Here is a 23629-nt window from a genome sequence, read left to right on the forward strand (position 1 = left end):
CTGGAGGGTACAGTTCTCCCCTACATATCCCCTAAATCTGCCAACTGACAGAAGAGTTGAATCATGTGTGTCTGCACAGGGAAGTCATCAAACTGTGCTACAGACAGCAGCCAACCAGGACCGGAGTTGTGTACCCTTATCTAGAGATACACTTGAGCTAAGACACAGCCAGACACAAGAGCTGGCGTCAGGACAAAGAGACATAATATTTCAGACCTAGATACAAGCAATATTCAATACAGAGAGAAGAAACATCAGTGCAATTATGAAAATTATTGGTTAATGACGGTGACAGTATAAATAAAATCAGAACAATTTCTTTAGCTTGGAGTATGATTTCGAAAAGGAACAAATAGTCTGTTTCCATGACAGGCAGACACCAGGAGTAACCTCTATTGAAAACACAATATTTTTGGTCCTACAGCATGTTTGTTAATTGTAAATATACTGTACAGAGGCAGTCATGGGCTTGGGGCAGTCATGGGCTGGAGGTTAGGGAACCAGCCTCATGACTGGAAGGTCGTTGGTTCGATCCCCAGAGCCAACAGCACATGACTGAGGTGTCCTTGAGCAAGACACCTAACCCCCAACTGCACCCCAGGCGTTGTGGATTGGGCTGCTCACCGCTCCGGGCAAGTGTGCTCACTGCCCTCTAGTGTGTGTGTGCTCACTTGAGTGTATGTGGTGTTTCACTTCACAGATGGGTTAAATGTGGAGGTGAAATTTCCCCGTTGTGGGACTAATAAGGGTCACTTAATCTAAATCTTAATTTACAATAAACATGCTTTATAATTGTGGCTACAAATCTCCTAATCTTGGCCACAATTTTCAGTGGCCCAGTGCAAAATGTTATATCTGTCTATCCCAATTTGAGATTACAACTTTGAAAAGACGCTATTTATACACTGTTGCTGGAATTACAAGAAATAAACTGTACCATTTACACTGGGGTGTTTATTCTTAAAAATGATCATGTCCAATCCCGAGCAGCAACAGAGTATGGGCACTGTATCCACCAGATTTTTCAAAATTGCTGCATAATTCAGTCTTTGAGATGTACTTAAAGTCATTCAGATAGCTTAGAGAAACATACCAATTCAGATTTCTTAACAGTGGTGGTGATAGGAACCAGGGTCCACAACACAATTCTAGACATTTAATTTACTATCCATCATGATCACTGACCATACATGTGTCTTCTGAATGTTTATATGTAATGGCGATAAAGTTGAAAGGATGAAAAATTTGAGATTGAGATTTTTCCTTATAATGTCCAGCATACATCTCTGAGGAAGTATTTTTAGAAATGCTTCAGATGTCTGATTCCTATCACCACCATTATGTAAAATTAAGACTGGCTAAGTTTTTTCTAGAATGGAGCATTTTACATTAAACCATTCTGAATTACTCCGGTCATCTCGTAATGCATGTATTATGCACAAATTTGGAGAAATCGATGGAATTTCACTATAAATGCATAAGTGAGTGCCAGGTCCAATACAGATGCATTGTAAACCTACTAGCCATAGCTGCAGTAGAGAAATGCTACAAACAAACAAAATGAGAGCAATACAAACCTGAGGATGCGGTCAGAGAGCATCATAGAGTCATAGTTCAAATCCTCTACACACAGAGTCCCAGTGCAAAGCGATTACAGAAACCACTACATACACCTACAGTCCCAGAGCATCACCGTGGAGGTTGTGCGCTATGCGACATGAGCTACTAAAGTCCACAACATACACATCAGCCTGCATGCTAAAGACACTCGTCCTGCATTCCGGCATCATCACTGCTGCTACATCCCACATGCGCACACGTACAGGCCGTCTCTGATTACTTCTGCATCTATTCAACAGCACTGCTGACAACATGAACGAGCACTCATTTTCATATCATATGATTCATTTCACTCCTTACTTACTTCCCAGTTTGAGTTCAAACTGTAAAACCAGCTCAACACAGCGTTGCAGATCCCAAACAACTGCATCAAAGCTGCAACACAACTTAGTTCAATACAAACTTGAACCATTACAATTACAGTCAATTACAGTTAAACAAATGCAGCTGACTGCTTCAAGTTTGCCAATGCAGGTACTATGTAATGCCACACAGCCCACCGTAGACAATCAGCACCAAACTAAACACTACAGAGAAGCCTGTGCATCAAGCAGAACATCAAAAGGCATTTTCCACACAAATCAAACGGCTATGAGCAGGGAGGGGGAGATCTAGAGGAAATGCGATCGCGCATCTAAGACGCTAGCTGAAGGAGGGTTTATCCCCGGAGGATCAAAAGCCCGCCTGGCTCCATCCCTCTCTCTATCCCTTTCTCTCTCTCTCTACACTCTTTACACCCCCACCAGTCGGAGCAGGCATGCGGACGCTCGGCTGGGGGTGTACAGGATGATGAAGCTGTCCCGGAGCGGCCGGCTCTCGCCCCGCACCTCCGCACGCGCCCCTCCTCGCCGTCTCCATGGCTGTGATCTCCGCAAACGCACACAGCAGCTAAAGGGGAGCCAGTCCACACTCATCTCTCCCCATGGCCGCCCCGGCTCCAATCTAATTAAGAGCCGTGCCCGAGAAGATTAGGAGAGAGAGAGGCTGAGAGAGAGAGAGAGAGAGAGAGAGAGAGAGAGAGACAGAGAGAGAGACAGAGACAGAGAAAGAGAGAGGCAGAGAGAGAGCGAGAGGCACAGAGAGAGAGAGAGAGAGAGAGAGAGAGAGAGAGAGAGAGAGAGAGAGAGAGAGAGAGAGAGAGAGAGAGAGAGAGAGAGAGAGGCTAAAAATAAAGCTTACACAGCCTTGGCGATTCCTGAGCGATCGGACGGCGCGCGCCCACTTTCGGCGCAGCACCGTTTTCATTGCAGCGGCCGGGGCAGAGGGGTCCGCCAGATGAGCCCAGCAGCCGTCTGCCCACCACACACACACACGCAACCTGCTCTCATTCCCCTACCGCATCTCTCTCTCCCTCTCTCTCTCTCCTCTCCCTTTGTCTCTCTCTCTCTCTTTTGTCTCACCCTTTTTCTCTCTACTCTCTCTGTCTCTCACCCTTTTCTCTTTACTGTCTCTCTCTCTCACTCTGTATCTCTACTATTTCTCTCTCACACACTACTTTCTCTACTTTTTTCTCTCTTGCTACTTTTTTCTTTCCGTTACATATCTCTCCTCGTTTTAATCTTCTACCTCTTTTCTCTCTACTTTCTCTTTCACTCTGTTCCTCTACTAAGTCTCTCTCTTTCACTACTCTCTCTCTCTACTTTTTCTCTCTTGCTATTTTTTCGCCCTCTCTTTCACACTTTGTCCCTCTCTTCTTTTTCTCTCTTCTTCTCTCTATGCTTTCCTTCCTCTCTCTCAACTCTTTCCCTCTCACTTTCAATTTTTTCTCTCTCCTTTTCTTTTGCTTTAGTCTTTTAACCTTTTTTCTCTCTCTCTCTGCTTTTATATTCTCCCTTATTCTTCTGCTTCTTTCCTCCTCTCTGCCTTCCTGCTCTTCCTTTTTTCTTTCTCTCTCTCTACTCTTCCTCCCTCTTTTGCTCTCTGCCCTTCTCACTACTCTCTTTCTACTCTCCCTTCTTGTTTCTTTTTCTGTCTTCACCCCCTCTCAATCTCTACCTTCCCTCTCTCCCTCTTTTGCTCTCCATCTTCTCTTTCTTGTTCTCTCTCTCTCTCTCTCTCTCTCTCTCTCTCTCTCTCTCCCTCCATCACCCTCTCCCTCTCCATGCCCCCCTCTCTGAATCTGACTGCTTTTCCATGTTATGTAATTCTAATACAATACTGGCCTACATTCTTGTGTGCACACACACAAACACACACACAGAAAAACTTGTACAGATATGCTCTCTCTCACACACACACACACACACACACACACACACACACACACACACACACACACACCCTCTTTCTCTCTGTGACTGCAGAGGATGCTGTTATCTGCAGGACAATGCCATGCCCTTTAATATTTCAGTACTGTGCACTCCTCAGGAAAGTGTCCCTCCGCCTTTAAAGCTCCAGAACTGCTGCCATTCACTTCCACACGTGCAAATTTTAAAAGCAACAACATCCACTGTTAGGCACTTCTGTTCATTAATGGAGCTGCATGTAAGATTAATCAACTTTTGCAGCTGCTTTGTTTAGTAATAATACAAAGTTGTGAATGTCTGATCTGTCTAACTCCTGTTTGTGCACTTTGTGGTATCAGGGAATAAAACATGCTGGTTCATATTCACGGCATTTCAATGAATACAGCTTTACTCTTTGGTTTGTTTACCTGTTTAGACACTGCCATAAACAACACCTTAATGGTCCTTAATGGTGGTTAAGAACCTTTATTTAATGTGCAACTTATGAAAATCACATTTTTTGTGACGTCACAAAAAAACAACTCATTTACATATATCCGCCTAGTTAGCCAACAGTACATTACATTCACTCATTCACACTAAAGTTAGAGCTTTTCAGCCTGGACTGCTGTTTGGCACAGAGAATACTGGTCAGTCTTAAAGGTGAAGTAACAAAAACAGCCTGAAAAAATGATCACGTAAGAATGAATTATTCCATTTTAGCACACAAACACATAGACCAACCCACTAGCCTGTGTGTTCATTTATCTTAGGCAAAGAGCAAATATTCTATTTAGCAAAGGAAAACTGGCCAAAACAACTGGAATCAGAATGGGCCATACAAATATGAAGAGTTCTGTGGGATGAACTGTATACTGCACACAGAGAGAAGTGACTGATAAGCGTCTGATGACTTCCTGCTTGAAGGCTGGGTAAGAGCCACCGTGGGCCACAAACAGGGGAGGGAATTAATCAGGAAACAAACTATCTGCCTCCAATCTGCTCTAATCGGTTTTCTCCAGCATCCCTTTAATTAGTAAGTTAACTTCCACGCAACATGGAACAAATGTCAATCAAACCCTGAAGAGGGGACTCAACCAAAACATGCACGAGGGCTTGTATTTGTGACGAGCAGGGGGACGTGGCTTAAGACAATGAGCGACTGTTAGGCCTGCTCTCCAGGAACTGCTCGCAGCAGAACTCACTCAGAGAGAGTTAGCATCTGAAAGCAGATTACGAGGAATTACACACAAACATTCCAAAGTGTTTAAAGTGATCAGACCATACACACACACACACACACACACACGACCCTCCCTCTACTAATCTTTACACAGATAAACACACATTTTCCTGAGCCTAACTGCCCTCAACATCACCACACAGGTCAGGGGCACCAGGGCTGTTTCTGACCCCTTGGCATGTTGTATCATGTGCGGGATCTTTTCAAATTATAAAAATAATTACAGACAACAAAGTATTTTTAAATGATAAACAAATAAACAAACAAATGAACAAAAAAACAGTGACTACATGGTAGTTTGTATGAGCAGGGGCCAAAATTCTAGGAAGGCACCCTTACACTGGGGGTATGGGGGTCCTACCCCAGAAACAAGAGTAAATAATGACAATTTTCCTGTTATTTGACATAGGCCTACACACTCAAAGAATTTGGGTGTTATTTTAACACTTCCCTAAATCAGTTTTTGTACCTCAGTAATCTCCCAGTTTACATTAGGGTAAACACTGTATATTTATTTAGGGATTTTCATGTCGATTATCTGTGCTGTTATGTTCATTGAAAGTCACACTCAGTTAGGCTATTCACTCATTTCTACACTAGCTACCATTTTTCTTGAAAAAGAGCTTAATCTTGCCTGCTTCATCCTAAAAACAGACATAAATTAAGGGGTATAAAGTCACATAATAAGGTTATGTTCACAACACAAATTAATTTAGAGAACACGTAATGTGAAAGGACGAAAGGAACTTGCTAACATGGTAAAAGCTGTATTTTCAGACACAATGCACTGGAATGCAATCACAGCGCAATGTCTGCTCGACGCTATGCTATCACAAGTCACGACTAGCTATCCAGCCACTAGGCTAAACAACCGGATTGAGGGATAGCTGCTAACAGTAGCTGGTGCTAGCCATAGGCAATGCAAAGCAAACTATGCCTATATTTCTCAAGTGCACTTAAGTGTGTATAACTAATTGCATTTAATTCTCACAAACACACCGTTCATCATCTGTTCAGCACTAATGTGCACAGAATGCTGTGTGCTTCTTTACCTGCTGTTGAGAACTGATTTCATCCTGCAGCTTTTGGAAAAGAAACATTACTATAGGGAATGGGTACGTGTGACGTTGATACATGATCTATTATATAAATTAGAAGAATAAGATTTTTCAGTTTTTGACAAAATTTGAAAGTACCTGTTGCCCTTTATATTGTGTGTAAATTTCAGGAAGAATGGACCAAAAGAAACAGCCCAAAATGACTCAGAAAGAAGTCTGGTTCCATTGACTTACATTAAAGGTAAGGTATTTTTTTTCCTTTCCCTGTAAAGTTACCATTTTTGGAGATACAAGGTTTTCTTCAGAGAACGGTGATATTGCTCAATTTACCTCAATGCAAAAAGAAGCAGTCACTCTCAGAGAAAAGCACTAAAAAGAACATGGACATGATTAATTCATTACTTTGGTTGGCCATAGTAACTACTGTCTGAGTATTTCATGCAATGTAAAATCACCACAGCTAAACAAGCAGCCACACAGTTAAACTGATCTATAGTATAAAATGTGCTCAGTGGTTCAAAGAAACTGTGAATAATTATAGAAATCGGTTAAATAATCAGACAAGGACACAGAGTGTGACTGATGTGAAGCACTAACAGCTACTTGATTACGATAGCGCCTCCTTGTGGAGAATCTTCAGACTGCTAAACAGATTGAATTCAAATTGAATTTTCATAGTGTAGATTTAAACATAATAAACACTTCAAAACTTATGTCTAGATGTTTTATGCAACATTTTCATAGTTTAATAATAGTCTAACTTTATTCTTGATTTTATACATTGTTATCCATAATTATTAAAGAGTCATCTACAGCTCGGTTAATCATTCTGGACACATCTAAATTTTCTTTTTTTTAATGCTTCCTACTTAGTATTTGAAACCTGAGTTGAAGCCTGCTACTATCATAAAACAAAACTTTAAATATATTTTCATCATTAAAAACCAGCGGTCCCAAACTTTTGGACAATGATTCCAAACAACTGAATGACACCCATATATATAGACGGGTCGAGAGTCTCAGAGCATGAATCAGAACTTCATCTGCATTTTTTACTGGAAACAAGAAGAATAACTATCTAACAGTACAGACACTATGGAGCAAGCTCACTTTGTCCTCTCAATAGAGAGGCCTATAAATAGAAAAAGGCTTCACACTGGCAGAAAAACTGAAGCTGGCACAATAGATGACATTCACCCAATCATGGCCTTTGTTTTGTCCACTCGACAGGGACGCCTCCAAATAAAGGCTTCGCTGTCATCCAGAAGATACTGTAAGAAACTGTGGAGACTGATGGCCTTTGCCAACCAGAGACACAAAGAGTTCTTCTACAGAATTTGAGATTGGCTAATGGAAGTTAGGCAGAAGCATCAACTGTGATTTAATGGTGGTAAATATAATGATTAATGTCATGTAATGCAATCTGGAAAAGACAATAATCATTAGCATATACAAGGATCATGTGTATGTCGTCTTATTTCGATCACTGGTCACATTAGACACAGTCGGCAGGGCTCTCTCTCTCTCTCTCTGTCTCTCTTCATCTCTCTGCGCTACACACAACTCTAGTAATCCAGGTTTGAGCCCCCATGAGCAAACCAGTGGTGACAGTGGTAAAGGAAAAGTCCCCAAGAGCAAGAGGAAGAAACCTTGAGAGGAAACAAGACTCAAAAGGGGAACCCGTCCTCCTCTGGTCGACACCGGATAGCAAACAGTAACAATAACAGCGCTCTAACTGACCATATTCAATTACTAACAATTATAACTAATTACTGACAATTTTTACTCTTCCTGGTTTGTTCTTTAACTCAAACCAGTTCAGGTGAAGCATTCTGCTGTCTTTTGTAGCTTTAAACTAGGGATGTGCATCGGTACTCAAGTACTCAGTTAACTGTTTGCCAGGAAACAGAAAATATAGGCCAACTGTTAAGGGAAATCCAGTTTTCTGTTTTGATAGAACTGTAAAATGTGAATTTCTTTCAACATGAAAGGTCTCCTGCATTCTATTCAGGGTTAGGACCTGTAGAATTAGAAATCAGAATTCAGAACTACTGACCTCTGACCTCTTTGACCTCTGCATTTAACCCATCCGTGCAGTGAAACACCCACACACTAGTGAATGTACACACTACGAAACAGGGAGCACAACTGCCCGGAACAGTAGGCAGCCCTATCTACGGCACCCAGGGGTTAGGTGCTTTGCTCAACGGCACTTCGTGTCATGCCCTGTTGGCTTAGGGAATCAACCCAGCGACCTTCCGGTCGTACTCTGACCTCCAACCCACGAATGTCCCCCTATTTAATTTACCGAGTTCAACAACTAAAATGCAAATACGTGTCCAAATTTGTACTGTTTTCCCCACATTTACTATAAATCAAGGCCTTTCTAGAAATCACAGGTTCTGCATCAAATTAGGTGAAAATTTAACAAAGCAGACATTACTGGTTGCTTACAATGATAATTTAGACATGGTAACTTTTTTGCCCACCATTTTAAAGCTGCTCTGTATATGATAGAAGGAAGCGTCGCTGCTCTTTTCAAGTTTAAATAATGTTTTCTTTGTTCTGATTCGCTCACAAAAATGAAATACAATATCTGTGTGTTGACAAACAAATAAAACAGCGAACTGCTTCTTCACTGTGTTAAGAGAAGATGGGGGATTCTCTCGCTTACTCTCCCAGACACTGGCCACCTTCCCAAAACTAAAGTTATTAAATCTACACGAGTCACACGAATGACGATTCCAAACCGTACATTTTGTCGAACAGCAACGAGTCTGCATGTATGTTTCTTTTTGACACCAAAACCTATTGATTTCCCCCAATTAATACATTTTCTTAGTCTGACCCTTTAACCTATCAGTAGTTCCACTCTGAAGTCCAGCTGATCACCTGCTATAAGTTTTTTTTCTTTTTTTACACACTGCTGTTATGATGTGGTTGTGTCCCCTCATTCAAATGTAGCTTTTAAATGGGAAGTTTCATTGTGGCTCTCGGTCATCCCGTAAATTTGCTCATTATCAAAGTATGAGCCTGAAGTATCATTTACAATCATAACAAACTGCTGTTTGTCTTTACATACAGTGAAGTGTCCACCTTTATTTCAAGCACAACAATGCAAAAAAAACATAATGTAATATAGAATCTATGCCATCTTACACATGCAACCTAAACTGTAATAAAAAAACTTGCATGTCCAGTCTTTAAATGCAGCCTCCTGTATCTGGGGTAACTAACAGTGTTTCTTAGGGGGAGAAGAGATTTAGTCAGGGCATCCATTATTCAATGGCATCATCCCTGAAAATTGAGGTCAATATTAATTTAAATGTTGAGACTTCATACAGGATTAACACAAGGGCAGTTTACACCAACAGAATACTGCAGTGATTAGTATCACAGCCCTGTTTAACCAGGAATTACCCGAAAGTGGCAATTAAAAGTTATGAGCCACCTCCAAATTCATGTCTTATTAAAAGCCTTCCCTGCCATTCTGAAATATTAAACATATTTTTCATCCCAAATTAAAAAATGATGCAGAAGAAGTGTGTGAGTCTGATACTCATCCACAATTAATTACCAGTATCCTGCCAGTCCAGACTGAGGACTTTAAAAAAGTGTTAATAATATTCCATGACACTTCTTTTTAAAACATTACTTGTGAAAGTAAAAAATATATATTGCATCACTTGATTTAGGAAAACTAAATGAAAGGCTCTCATGAAAGTTACTGCTTCACTCCACTGGTTGGGCTGTAATTGAGGCTTGGTCCCTTCTGTGGTGCTGCTTCATTAAGAGGGCTGTTCAGTCATCAAAGAGAAATAAATTGCAGTGCGCCGCAGAGGGCCAGCTTAGTTTTATCGCTAGCTACTGGACCCAGATCAGCCCTGCCTAACCGCATCTATACCAACACGCTTTAGAAGCACTACAGGCACCAGTGCTGAGCACCACAAGCACAACATCAGTATGCTCTAGTCCTAGTTCATAAACCTCAAACTCTCAGTAATATTTACTGCCTACACACATAATACAAATGTGTCTGTCAAAAGTTTGGGGACACTTTGACACCTTGCGAAATTTGATTTTTGAATTAAATTTTCTAATAAAATCAAACCACCATTAACATAAAACAGCTATTTAATCACATCTATTGGGTATATTTCTCCACACATTACGCTCAAGTGTGCTCCTCAGAATGAAGTGCAGACTAATAAGCTAATGTCTAATAATGATCTGACACTTTTCTTCTCTAACAGCTGAAATTAAATAACTTTAAATTAAACTGAGATTAAACATGAAACTGTCACTGGGGCAGTACCCCTTTTGTCACTGTGGTGGTACCCTCAGTGGTACAACTCAGTACCTTTAGTCAAGGAACAAAACTGTACCATAAAAATCCACAAAAATATCCATTGAAATGACAAGTTATACTGACTTAACACATCCCATCTCGACTCCAGGCTTTTTTTCTTGTTTATTAAAAGCTACAAATACATACTTTAGACTTATTTAAACTTATATAAGGTATATATTAAAGAAAACAGATAGATTAAGCTTAAGTAAACCTATTTTTGTAAGTTGGCATACTGTGGCATATTACTGCCTCAATAAATGTTGTTTTCACGCACAAATTTCTCAAATAATTTGTTTCATACATGCATTCTATAAACTCATGTCTAGGTCAGCACTGTCAGACACTGCTGGAATAGTATATAAAACAGTCAGTCATGCTATCAATACAAGTCGGTCCTCCTCTGAAATCACAGATTAAGCAGGCAAGGCTAAAAGCTAACCCTAACAGACTGGCGGTTCCTTCCTTATTACTCTCTCTGGGACAAAGTGGGCTACTTCAGCCTGTAGCTGTAACTACACAGTTGGAGGTGATCTAGGATCTGCTGAGCTTCCATTATACTGAAAGCCGTTGAAAAATCTGCGATTCATCATTCACCTAAACAGGATAACTTTAGCATATTTTGCACTATCCCTGCTTATTTGTGGCATTTTCTGTGCTAAGAATGGTCCACATTCAAATAACATCTGGTCAGTGGTGGACCTACAATGGACCTTTCTCCAAAGAAGGACAGGCTAAAATCGTCTGACAAACTGTCCAGCAACAGAAGGGCTAGCGTAAACCTACAAAATGCTCCAAAATGTGGCAGCTAATAGAAAGCTATAATACACAACATAAACGCCAAACTTTTAGCTGCTCTGCCAGAGAAACTAAGCAATCTCCAATCAGTATAAGATGCCTAATTCAGAAGAAAAGAGTTCGCCGACACCTTTAATCCACTGACCGGCAGCACTAGTGTAGATGTCCCTCCCTACATTAATACCGTTCCCATAAACAGCTGCTGGCGAAGTATCAGAGTTCCACATCCACTCCTGCTTCTGCTAATGATACTGCTCACTCGACTCATGCTGCCGTCTATAGATCACCATCAAAGAGATGACACACTACTTAGGCAGCCTGTCAGAGCAGCTCTCCAGCTATGTGAATGAACGATATCGCAAACAGGTTTCTAATGTAGAAAGCTGTTAACGATACACACACACCTGCCGCCTCTTGAAATAGCAGTGCCACTATATCCGATAATTACTTTCTATATCTGCTTTGAGATGGTAATGGGAGGAAGTCACTGGGATAAAACGGGAAAATGCAAAGTAGGTAAAATTTATGGAAAGAGTTTTCCAGTTTTCTTCCCCTAGTTTTTTTTTTTTTAAGTACAACACTGTTACTATTGCAATATAAAAAGCACCAACAGAAAGGTTTGATTTGAATGCTGGCCTCAGGGCAGAGCCACTTGGCCTCTGATTTAAGTGATGCTTTTACTAGGCTTTATTGAGATACACCCATAATTGTGGGAGGGCGATTGGGCAAAAATATAATATAGCAATACCTGAAGAAATTTTCACAATACAAAATACATATTAACATTTAGTTTTTCTAAGGTTTGCTAACAAGTTGAAGCAGACACACCAGCAAAACTGAAAACCAACACTTAATAGCTTTTAAGAGAACACATAATTTTTCTTGTGGGTCTGTTTTCACTGCAGCCCCATTTTGGAAATTCACCCACCTCTATATATCATGCCAAAACAAGTCTGTAGTTGGTTATTTGCGTGCCAGTCAGAAAGCCTCTCCTGTCAAAGTAGGCAGTTCTTGGCCATGTTAAAGTCTAAAACACACCAGTTTCTCTGACAATGGGGAAAGCCTGGCTTTTGAAACAAAATAATTGGTAAGAAAGAGAATAACTTTTATGAATAATACACTTAATTGTCAGCCTAAGTTAATGTGACAAGACTTTATTCCAAATTATGCAATGAACTGCATTGAGACCGCTGGTCTCAATCTTTATTAATTTTACTGATGCTGATAAATGCGATGTGCTCAGGAAATTGTGAAATTTAGCACAATGACTAACATAATTTCCACTAGTAACACAATCATTGACGCTGTGGACACCGGGGGTTAAAGCTGCTAAAGCACTCCAACTCTTCTCAAATTCTACTATAAACAGCTCAAATGTCTACACTAAACAAACACAATGACTCAGGTAAAACCATCAAGACCGTATGCTGAAGCTCACACATCACTCTTTGGGGGCAAAAGAACACTCAGCCCAGCTGCACACAGACCTCGGTGTGTGCAAAGTGAGAGACAGAAGATTGAGGAGCAGTAACTATGATGAAAACGGAGAAGCACTGGGGAGTGCTGGAGCTGGAGGAGTGGCGGTATTTTTAGGGCATTCCAGGCCAGTTCAGGGTTGTGGTGAAGGCTGCTGTTACTCTTTCTGGGAGTGGTCCTGTCACAGCCTCACCGTTACTGCACGGATTCCCTCCTTTCACAGGGCAAATGTGTAAGACATGCGTGTGTATTCATTACATCCAGACAGAAAAATATACGGCCTACACGAGGGCCTGAAACCAAAGAGGCCTTAGGTTTGCACTGAGGACATCCTAGGACATAATATTATAATTATATCATCACTGTCATAAGGAAACTTTGTATCTCAGGAATGGTAACTTTGTAAGAGTAACACAAAACATTCTGAATTTTAATGTACGTTAAATAAGTAAGATGCTACTGTTGTTTTGGACCATTTATATGGCCCCTCCTGTCGTGAAATGTTCAGAAAGGGCAGCTGTCACTTTCAAAACATGCAAAATAAATAAAAAATAAAATAAATAAAACAAAATAAATACAAATTTTTAGTTTTTTTAATAGCTTAAGCTTTTTTTTTTGTGCATACAGCCAATTATTTCAGTATCTCCTCTAGGCAAGCATGTGCAAGTTAAGTAGGCCTCTTTACACAGGTCGCAAACATGCTTCCCATCCGAGTTCTTGTCAAGAGCCAAGGGGCCAGGCAGACGCTGGTCATGTGACCTGTCGCATAGTCTAATTATGCTGATCCAATGGCTGCCACATCAATACATCATTAGTCGTGCCTTCACTAAAATAACTCCCCACACTGAGAAATGGGTCAGGGCTTGAACTCAAAACAATGGCAATGAAACAATAGCATTACTGCTTTCACATACAGATAAGAGAAAGCAGAGGATGTCCAGGGATGTTCCTCTTACAAACAGTGACATGAGGAAGCCATGCGTGACGCACAGACAGGCATGCATTCACACACATACATTCCCAGGGTTATATACCACCACAGGCTTCACACGCTTTCCATACATTTGAACCTTTTTGTTCCCACCAGTCACTTCATGCCTGACGTTCCGCTCAACCAGCTCTTCCAATAGACAATCTAGGACAATAACATTTTGGCACGTATTTTATCTATACTTTATTACATTTAGTTTATCATATTTGTAACATGTGCCTTTTATTGCTGCTATAATTTAGCTGTAGTGTCCATTCAGCACCCGTGACAGATTATAACATTATATGACAGAAGTAAGCTTGTTTTTTATTGCTGTTTGGTTTTGTTTGTATAGCATCTGGTAATTACAGCTGTTAGACAACAAAAAGCAAAGTAACCAAGAAAAGCTCTCTTTCCAGCTAAATTCCTTAGAAAAGAAGAAAAAAATGTAATAATACACACAAACTACTGTGTTTGTATCTCTCACATTCCAACATGCCCATAAGAGTCTAAACTAAATCTCCCACTCAGAATGACTCCAGAGTAGTAACAGAATCAAACCAGCACAGTTTTTGTTCTCAAAAATACTTCTTGATTCGATTATTGACTCGATTATTTGATTAAACAAAATAATTAAGAAAAATGAACTTTCTCATTGAACCAGCACTAAATAGTTCTCAGTCTGCATATGTTAAATCCTGCTGTCCCTGTTGAGGCTCACAGACACCCATTCATATGCATTTTTGCCATACAGAATTCTGTTTTGTTTTTGTAAAAGCTTAGAAGCAGTTATGACGGAAGTGCCTAATTCCAATTATTTTAGCAAACTAATTATTTAAGCTGGCTGGAATCATTTTCCAGTTTTCAGCTTTCAAAACACAGTTTTTGCAACAAACAGAATGTGAATGGGTCCTTTTTCATCCATTGGGTTGAGGCAAATACATGTAAATAAAATAAATGAGAAAATGTGTTTACTGAGACACCATGAGTCTTAGTAAGCAAGAAAATGTCTAATTTCTGACAGTGTTCTAACATCTTTTGAGGTCAGCAATGAGTTGGGAGCTACTAAGCAACAAGAACTAGGAAGCAAGACAGCTAAAAAGTAATAAACAAAAAAAGCACAAAAATGTAAGTTTTAATAGCAATTACTTTATTTATATGGCAACTAATCAGCTAAATGTCATGACTGTGATAGGCCTAGCCCATATTTCTTTAAAAAAAGTATATTGGAATCTTTGAAATGATTTGTTATTGTTCATCCAAGTCAACTGTTATAGTTCACAAAAATCCTGATCATCAGAATAAAGTGTAGATCACTCAATTCCTCAAATCACTAACTTACTAAAATCGATACGGACAGTCCTACACCTGACAAAACAGGCAAAAAACATAAAATCAAGAAGATTGAATTCTAAAAACGCACCTGATCACATAAAACACCAGTCAGCCTCCACTGCAGGTCTATTTACATAACCCAGTTTGCATCTTGATACTTCAGTAACTCGAGTAACACCCTGCACGGTTTCGGTGCCTGTGTGTGCCCAGGTGGAACACCATTTCAGGATTAAAGTCCAGCCATGAAAAAGCCATTACTCTCCTGCACCTCTCTCAAACATAGAGGAGAGAGCGAGTTCAGGTGGCATGTGTTTTTCCTTTAGGTATCAGGTGCAAGTTAATAATCGCTCCGCAGGCCCTACTGAGCTTACCTGCAGCGCAAAACTAACAGCCATCGCATCAACATCTCATCCTGCTGCTTCACAAGCCATCAATAATCCGCAGCTTTTTTTGGATGTGTTGATAAAAGCTCATTAATTCAAAACAACAGAGGATGAAAGGTGACAGATCCCACCTTCACCTGTATTACTCCCACAATGCACTGGACTGTGATAAAACAGGGCAGCTCTGAAGACGAATAGAGTATTTGTTTCTGCCCACTGTGCTGCCTATCAGCCAATCAGGTGACGGCTATCCACTGTGTACTGTAAGGTAATATGCTGGACACTGGAGCCTGCTGAAACCTGCTAACCCATACACTAACCGATAGCCTGCAGGGCGATACAGGACAATAACTGGCTCACACAATAAAGTCAAACCAGAGTACCAAAAGCATTTCCATTACCCCTTACTGCCTTAAAGGATTCATACAGTTTCCCCCTTACCTCAAATGTAGTCAGTCACCCCAGACATGTTTGGTGTCTGAAGTTTACTTCCTTAGTTTGGCACAGGAGCTACGAGGCTACATAAAAGAGTCTGAATTTTGTCTGTTCTTTTGTCTATTTTTATAGACAGAAACTCATACAGTGTCATACTCATACAAAAGACAAAAGTTAGTGTAAGGTCTTCGCATTCATCTCAAACAGACACTCTTTCAAAGGGCTTGGCCAAGTGTTGGTAAATAAAGCAGCAATCCGAACGGGATCTTAGTGAGTGGTGGCAGCTTAAGGCCCAGTGGGCTGGGGTGGGGGTGGGGTAACATCAGTTTGAAGAGAGTACAGAGGAACTGTTTCTTAGTGCAGTTATGAACCTCAGAGCATTACATTAGTGAGAAAGTGTGAGTGTGCAGAGTGAGAAATTAGTGAGACTGCTGTGTTTTGGTGGAAAATTCTGACAGAATGCAGCACTAGTTATTTACAAACCAGAATGTTTGTTGACCTCAAAACATTAAAAGATGACCAGTATAGGAGGAGATGCAGCAATTCACAAAAACATAGCTTAACAGATAAATAACTGAAAAGAGAAATTTTGCCTAGTTATGAGGCAAATCACAAAACTGATATAAAAAAGATCCAAAACAGAAGTTCAGGTAAAATCTAATAATAATCTTCTTAAAATCAATCTGAAGTGCAAATCATAATGTATTTCCCCCCATTACAAAATGCAATTCAAAGTCAAACAAGATATATGGAACAGATGGGTCCTGATTTTACTAAAACTGAGACACGTCCTTCACCAAATAGTTCTCTGGATTTTTTCATTAAGCTTGCGATTACCAGATTCATCTTCTCAGGGAAGGGGACCAAAGCACAACTCATGTTCAAAAATGTTCTTCCACCCGTTTCATGCGATTGCAGATTTCCACTAGAGAGGTCTCCAAATCCCCAAAACTGACATAGTGTAGCTTTAATCATGTTAAACAGTTAGCTTAAAAGCTTCAAATGTTTGTGTTTAAGATAGAACTGCCTTATGTAGTATTAAACTCAGCATCAAAAAGTGTACAAGGCTGTTAGCTTGGTGCTAACATAAGGTCAGAAGATGCTGATTTCAGGTTGATTCTGCCAGTTTGAACTGTGGCATCCTCCTCTGTGAGACAGGTAAGGAACATCTACAGAAAAGCTCGGCTGAATTATTTTCACTCAAGACATTATAACAAAGCATGTTCCCTGGAGACTCCCTGTGGTCTCAACTGGTTGCTCCTTGTTAGTGAAATGATTGGTGTCTCTTTGAGCTCCCGTGAATCACAAAACGTGAGTCTATTAAATGGGTGATGAAATTTGCACGGTGGAGCTTCATAAATCTGCAGTGTTCCACACTCTCCCTCCTCCACAGAGCAATACTCCTCTCAGAGACATTCACTGTTCCAGCCCAGCCTGAGACGGGTTGTGTTGGGGTTTTATTACGGAACAATGGATGGCATTGAGTGGCAGTGACTCAAAGAGCTGGCATAAACAACCTTGTATTCATTCCCCCATGCCTCATTTTCCAGTGACTCGCTCCTCATCCTCCTCCTCCTCCTAGCTGCCAGGCTGAGATCACACTCAGTAATTGAGAAATTATTGGACATATTCACATACTTGGAATTCCTTAAGCATTGTGTTGTCAAGAAAATAGTGCCAGGGCCATGTACAGTACTGGGCAAAAGTCTTAGGCACCCAAGACACATTTTCAAAATCTGTTTATTTGTGTAGTAGGTGTTTATTTGCTAAGAAAAGTGTTAATATTCAAATAAACCAAACGTATAGAATTAATAATTTATATCATTATATCAAATTAATAATTTGGCTGATAATGAGCACACACACACACACACACACACTCCCAGGCCACTTTATTAGGTACCTGCTCAATTGCTTGTTAACACAAATAGCTAATCACATGGCCACAATTCAGTGCATTCAGTCATGTAGAGGTGGTCAAGACAATTTGCTGAAGTGCAGACCGAGCATCAGAACGGGGAAGAAAGGGGATTTAAGTGACTTTGAACGTGGCGTGGTTGTCGGTGCCAGACGGGCTGGTCTGAGTATTTCAGAAACTCCTGATCTACTGGGATTTTCATGCATCACCATCTCTAGGGTTTACAGAGAACGGTCCAAAAGAGAAAATATCCAGTGGGCGGCAGTTGTGTGGACAAAAATGCCTTGTTGATGTGAGAAGTCAGAGGAGAATGGCAACAGTAACTCAAATAACCACTTGTTACAACCAAGGAATGCAGAGTACCATCTCTGAACGCACAATACGTCGAATCTTGAAGGAGATGGGCTACAGCAGCAGAAGACCACACCGGGTACCACTCCTGTCAGCTAAGAACAGGAAACTAAGACTACAATTCGCACAGGCTCACCGAAATTGGACAATAGAAGATTGGAAAAATGTTGCCTGGTCTGACGAGTCTCGATTTCAGCTGCGATGTTCAGATGGTCGGGTCAGAATTTGGCGTAAACAACATGAAAGCATGGATCCATCCTGCGTTGTATCAGCGGTTCAGGCTGGTGGTGGTGGTGTAATGGTGTGGGGGATATTTTCTTGGCACACTTTGGGCCCCTTAGTACCAATTGAGCACCATTTAAATGCTGCAGCCTACCTGAGTATTATTGCTGACCATATCCATCCCCCTCTCCTTGGATCACCACCTTATCGTGGTGGAGGGGTTTGCGTGCTTGAATGATCTTAGGAGCTATGTTGTCTGGAGCAAAAGCTCCTGGTAGGGTCTCCCATGGCAAACTGGTCCTAGGTGACAGGTCAGACAAAGTGTGATCCATAATAACCCCTATGAAGACACAAAAACAGGACTTGTGTACCCTGCCCGGAACAGGGTTACCGGGGCCCCACCCTGGAGCCAGGCCTGGGGGAGGGGCTCGCCAGCGAGCGTCTGGTGGCCGGGCATTTACTCATGGTGCCCGGCCGGGCCCAGCCCGAAGGAGTTACATGAGTCCCCCCTCCCATCGACCCACCACCAATGGGAGGGGCAGTAGTAGGGGTTCGGTGCGTTGTGGATCGGGCAGTGTCCGAAGGCGTGGGCCTTGGCGTTCTGATCCTCGGTTGCTGAAACTGGCTTTTGGAACTTGGAACATTACCTCACTGGCGGGGAAGGAGCCTGAGTTGGTGCGCGAGGTTGAGAGATACCGGCTAGATATAGTCGGGCTCACCTCAACACACAGCTTGGGCTCTGGGTCCAATCTCCTTGAGAGGGGCTGGACTTTATTCTTTTCTGGAGTTGCCCATGGTGAGAGGCGGCGGGCAGGTGTGGGCTTTCTCATAGCCCCTCGACTCGGTGCCTGTATGTTGGGGTTTTCTCCGGTGGACGAGAGGGTAGCTTCCCTACGCCTTCGGGTTGGGGAACGGGTCCTGACTGTTGTCTGTGCTTATGCACCGAACAGCAGTTCAGAGTACCCAGCCTTCTTAAGAGTCCTTGGGAAGGGTGCTTGAAAGGGCTCCTCCTGGAGACTCTATTGTCCTACTGGGGGACTTCAACGCTCACATGGGCAATGACAGTGAGACCTGGAGGGGTGTGATTGGGAGGAATGGCCTCTCTGATCTGAACCCGAGTGGTGTTCAGTTTTTGGACTTCTGCGCAAACCACAGTTTGTCCATCACGAACACCATGTTTGAACACAAGGATGTCCATAAGTGCACATGGCACCAGGACACCCTAGGCCACAGTTCAATGATTGACTTTGTAGTCGTGTCATCGGACTTGCGGCCATGTGTTTTGGACACTCGGGTAAAGAGAGGAGCTGAGCTGTCAACTGATCACCACCTGGTGGTGAGTTGGATCAGGTGGTGGGGGAAGATGCCGGTCAGACCAGGCAAGCCCAAACGCATAGTGAGGGTTTGCTGGGAACGTCTAGCAGAAGAACCTGTCAGATTGATCTTCAACTCACACCTCCGTCAGAACTTTGACCAGATATCGGGGGAGGTGGGGGACATTGACTCAGAATGGGCCATGTTCCGTTCCTCCATTGCTGAAGCGGCTGACTGTAGCTGTGGCCGTAAGGTAGTTGGTGCCTGTCGGGGCGGTAATCCTCGAACCCGGTGGTGGACACCCCAGGTGAGAGATGCCGTCAAGCTGAAGAAGGAGTCCTACCAGGCATGGTTGGCCTGTGGGACACCAGAGGCAGCTGGCAGGTATCGACAGGCCAAGCGATCTGCGGCTTCAGTTGTTGCCAAGGCAAAAACCCGTGTATGGAAGGAGTTTGGTGAGGCCTTGGAAACTGACTTTAAGTCGGCTCCGAAAAGATTCTGGCAAACCGTCAGGCGACTCAGAAGGGGAAAGCAGTGTGCCACTAGCACTGTATATAGTGGAGATGGTGTGCTGCTGACTTCGACTGAAGACGTCATTGGGCGGTGGAAGGAATACTTTGAGGACCTTCTCAATCCCACCAACACGTTCTCCAGTGAGGAGGCTGAGTCTGGGGACATGGGAATAGGCTTGTCCATTACTGAGGCTGAAGTCGCTAAGGTAGTTAAGAAGCTCCTTGGTGGCAAGGCTCCAGGGGTGGATGAGATCCGCCCCGAGTTCCTCAAGGCTCTGGATGTTGTGGGGCTGTCTTGGCTGACACGCCTTTTCAACATTGCGTGGACATCGGGGGCGGTGCCACTGGATTGGCAGACTGGGGTGGTGGTGGCTCTTTTTAAAAAAGGGGACCGGAGGGTGTGTTCCAACTACAGGGGGATCACACTCCTCAGCCTCCCTGGCAAGGTCTATGCAGGGGTACTGGAGAAGAGAGTCCGGCTTATAGTCGAACCTCGGATCCAGGAGGAACAGTGCGGGTTCCGGCCTGGTCGTGGAACACTGGACCAACTCTTCACCCTCTCCAGGATTCTGGAGGGTTCATGGGAGTTTGCCCAACCAGTCCACATGTGCTTTGTGGATCTGGAGAAGGCATTCGACTGTGTTCCCCGGGGTATTCTGTGGGAGGTGCTTCGGGAGTACGGGGTACATGGCTCTTTGCTACGAGCCATTCAGGCCCTGTACAAACAAAGCTGGAGTTTGGTTCGCATAGCCGGCAGTAAGTCAGACTCGTTCCCAGTGAGAGTTGGACTCCGTCAGGGCTGCCCTTTGTCACCGATTCTATTCATAATTTTTATGGATAGAATTTCTAGGCGCAGTCAAGGGATGGAGGGTGTCCGGTTTGGTGACCTCAGGGTCACATCACTGCTGTTTGCAGATGATGTGGTCCTATTGGGGACATCAGGCCGCGAACTTCAGCTTTCGCTGGATCGGTTTGCAGCCGAGTGTGAAGCGGCTGGGATGAGAATCAGTACCTCTAAATCCGAGACCATGGTTCTCAGGCGGAAAAGGGTGGAGAGCCCTCTCTGGGTCGGGGATAGGCTCTTGCCTCAAGTGGAGGAGTTCAAGTATCTCGGGGTCTTGTTCACGAGTGATGGTACAAGGGAGCGGGAGATTGACAGGCGGATTGGTGCTGGGTCAGCAGTGATGCGGGCTCTTTACCGGTCTGTTGTGGTAAAGAAAGAGCTGAGCCATAAGGCAAGGCTCTCGATTTACCGGTCGATCTACGTTCCCACCCTCACCTATGGTCATGAGCTTTGGGTAATGACCGAAAGAATAAGATCGCGAATACAAGCGGCCGAAATGAGTTTCCTCCGCAGGGTGTCTGGACTCTCCCTTAGAGATAGGGTGAGAAGCGGACAAGCGGAAGATAATGGATGGATGGATGGATGGATATCCATCCCTTTATAACCACAGTGTACCCATCTTCTGATGGCTACTTCCAGCAGGATAATGCACCATGTCACAAAGCTCATATCATCTTAAGCTGGTTTCTTGAACATGACAATGAGTTCACTGTACTCCAATGGCCTCCACAGTCACCAGATCTCAATCCATCAGATCTCAATCCCATCTTTGGGACATGGTGGAACTGGAGATTCGCATCATAGATGAGCAGCCGACAAATCTGCAGCAACTGCGTGATGCTATCATGTCAATATGGACCAAAATCTCTGAGGAATGTTTCCAACACCTTGTTGAAAGTATGCCATGAAGAATTAAGGCAGTTCTGAAGGCAAAAGGAGGTCCAACCTTTTACTAGCCTAATAACGTGGCCAGTGAGTGTGCATGTATATGTTAGTGTGTTTAACTATTTTCAATCCTCTCTTCGAGGAAGCCCCATATAACAGTATTATATGTAGTTAGAAAGAAACTCCTGGTTTGACCAATCAGTGCTTCATTAAATTGAGCTCATGATGTAACTTTTTATTTTTATTGATTGAGTTTTTATTGTTTTTATGTTTATTTAAATTATGAATATGACTTTATTCTAATGTATATTGTGATAAACTCACTGCTGAGGTAAATAATAATAATAATAATAATAAATTACATTTATATAGTGCCTTTCACAAACCCAAGGTCACTTCAAATAGCAAGAAAAAAAAACTATACAGAGGAGGAGGAAGAAAAATGTGCATTAAACAGAAAAGGCTTTAAGTCACATTTAAAAGAAGAAAGAGAAGAGCAGTCCCTGAGGGATTGAGGAAGAGAATTCCAGAGTTTGGGGACTGTATACAGTTTTATGCTTACAATTTATATCAAGAAAGGCCATCAATACAAAATCTCCATGACAAATGCTAGTGGTACAGCGGTTACCTCAGCAAACAAGAGTTGGTGAATAAATGTGATAAAGTTACTAAACTGTGTTTAACTGTTTATTCTATTAAACTTGTATAACTAGAGTGTACAATGAGTGTGAGCTTGATGTTAATTTGCACTTTCATTGTGATGCATTCTACGAGGTATAGCCGTGCTTTGTACTGTGATGTGCCGTCGCACCTTCAACAAATGACTTCTATGCTCTAAAACAGTCATGTCAAACTGGGGACCTTCTGTGCCAAAGCGCTTTGAAGGTTAACATTTACCTCCCCTTTACCAGTCTGAATTCAGTTCATGAAAACCTTGTTAATTAGCTGATGAGCTGAATCAGGTGTGTTTAATGAGGCAGTCTGTTGAAGTCTGCAGTGGTTTGGCCCGAGAGGACCAGAGCCTGACACATGTGCTCTAAAATGTATTTATTTACAATATGGAATGGGTTCTATGCTCTATTTTTTAAAACGAATAATGAGTTGTATGTTTTTAAAATGTGCCCCCCCCCCACACAGTAAAGAATGAGTTTTACATCCTATCATAATGCCATGAATGAAGTATAACTGTCTTTTCATCAGAGCAATAAAATGCAGTCAGAGAAACGACTAAAATTTCTAACACGATGGGCGATGGCTACTCCTTCAGGCAGGGCTGCTTGACTATCTGCTATGCTATCAACTGTTTGGGATCCGTCTATTGTTCCTACGACGCTCTGCAGGAAGTTACACTTCGTACAGAATTTTGCAAGGGTCAATACAATGCAGCACAGTCAACAATGCTGCCATAATGAAAAATCACTTCATTGAAACACACAGCCATTATAGTAAAAGTAAAAACTGTAAAGAGTACAAACTTTTTGGATAATGATAACAGTTTTATTATTAGCAAAAGAAAGCAACAGTATGTGACACCCTTCTGTCAAAGAATGCGATGCTGCCAAAACGTCAAAGCCTCCTCTAATTAAACTACTTCCCAGGGGAAATCAAAATATTACAAAGACCTCTCCACTGCCCTTAAAACAAATGCCCACCAGCATTATCAAACTTCTTGTTATTGTGAAATAACTGGAG

At 42.2% G+C, this 23629-nt stretch overlaps 1 protein-coding gene across 10 annotated transcripts in view; it reads right to left on the minus strand.

The window, feature by feature from the left end:
- Window positions 1-23629, minus strand: part of LOC108438364 (tight junction protein ZO-2) — a 143009-nt gene that overhangs the window by 53825 nt on the left and 65555 nt on the right. Inside the window, exon 1 of one of the 10 annotated variants that reach the window (XM_037535891.1) lies at window positions 2800-2950. The exons of 7 other annotated variants lie outside the window; for them this stretch is intronic. In XM_037535891.1, coding sequence (XP_037391788.1) covers window positions 2800-2865 — 66 coding nt within the window. In that variant the 5' untranslated portion in view covers window positions 2866-2950. Of the gene's footprint in view, window positions 1-1577; window positions 2089-2447; window positions 2472-2799; window positions 2951-23629 lie in introns of those variants that run through there. 2 more of the 10 variants (XM_037535889.1, XM_037535893.1) reach the window with 2 other exon arrangements.

This window comes from Pygocentrus nattereri, chromosome 28, assembly GCF_015220715.1.
Source record: "Pygocentrus nattereri isolate fPygNat1 chromosome 28, fPygNat1.pri, whole genome shotgun sequence".
Classification (NCBI taxonomy): domain Eukaryota; kingdom Metazoa; phylum Chordata; class Actinopteri; order Characiformes; family Serrasalmidae; genus Pygocentrus; species Pygocentrus nattereri.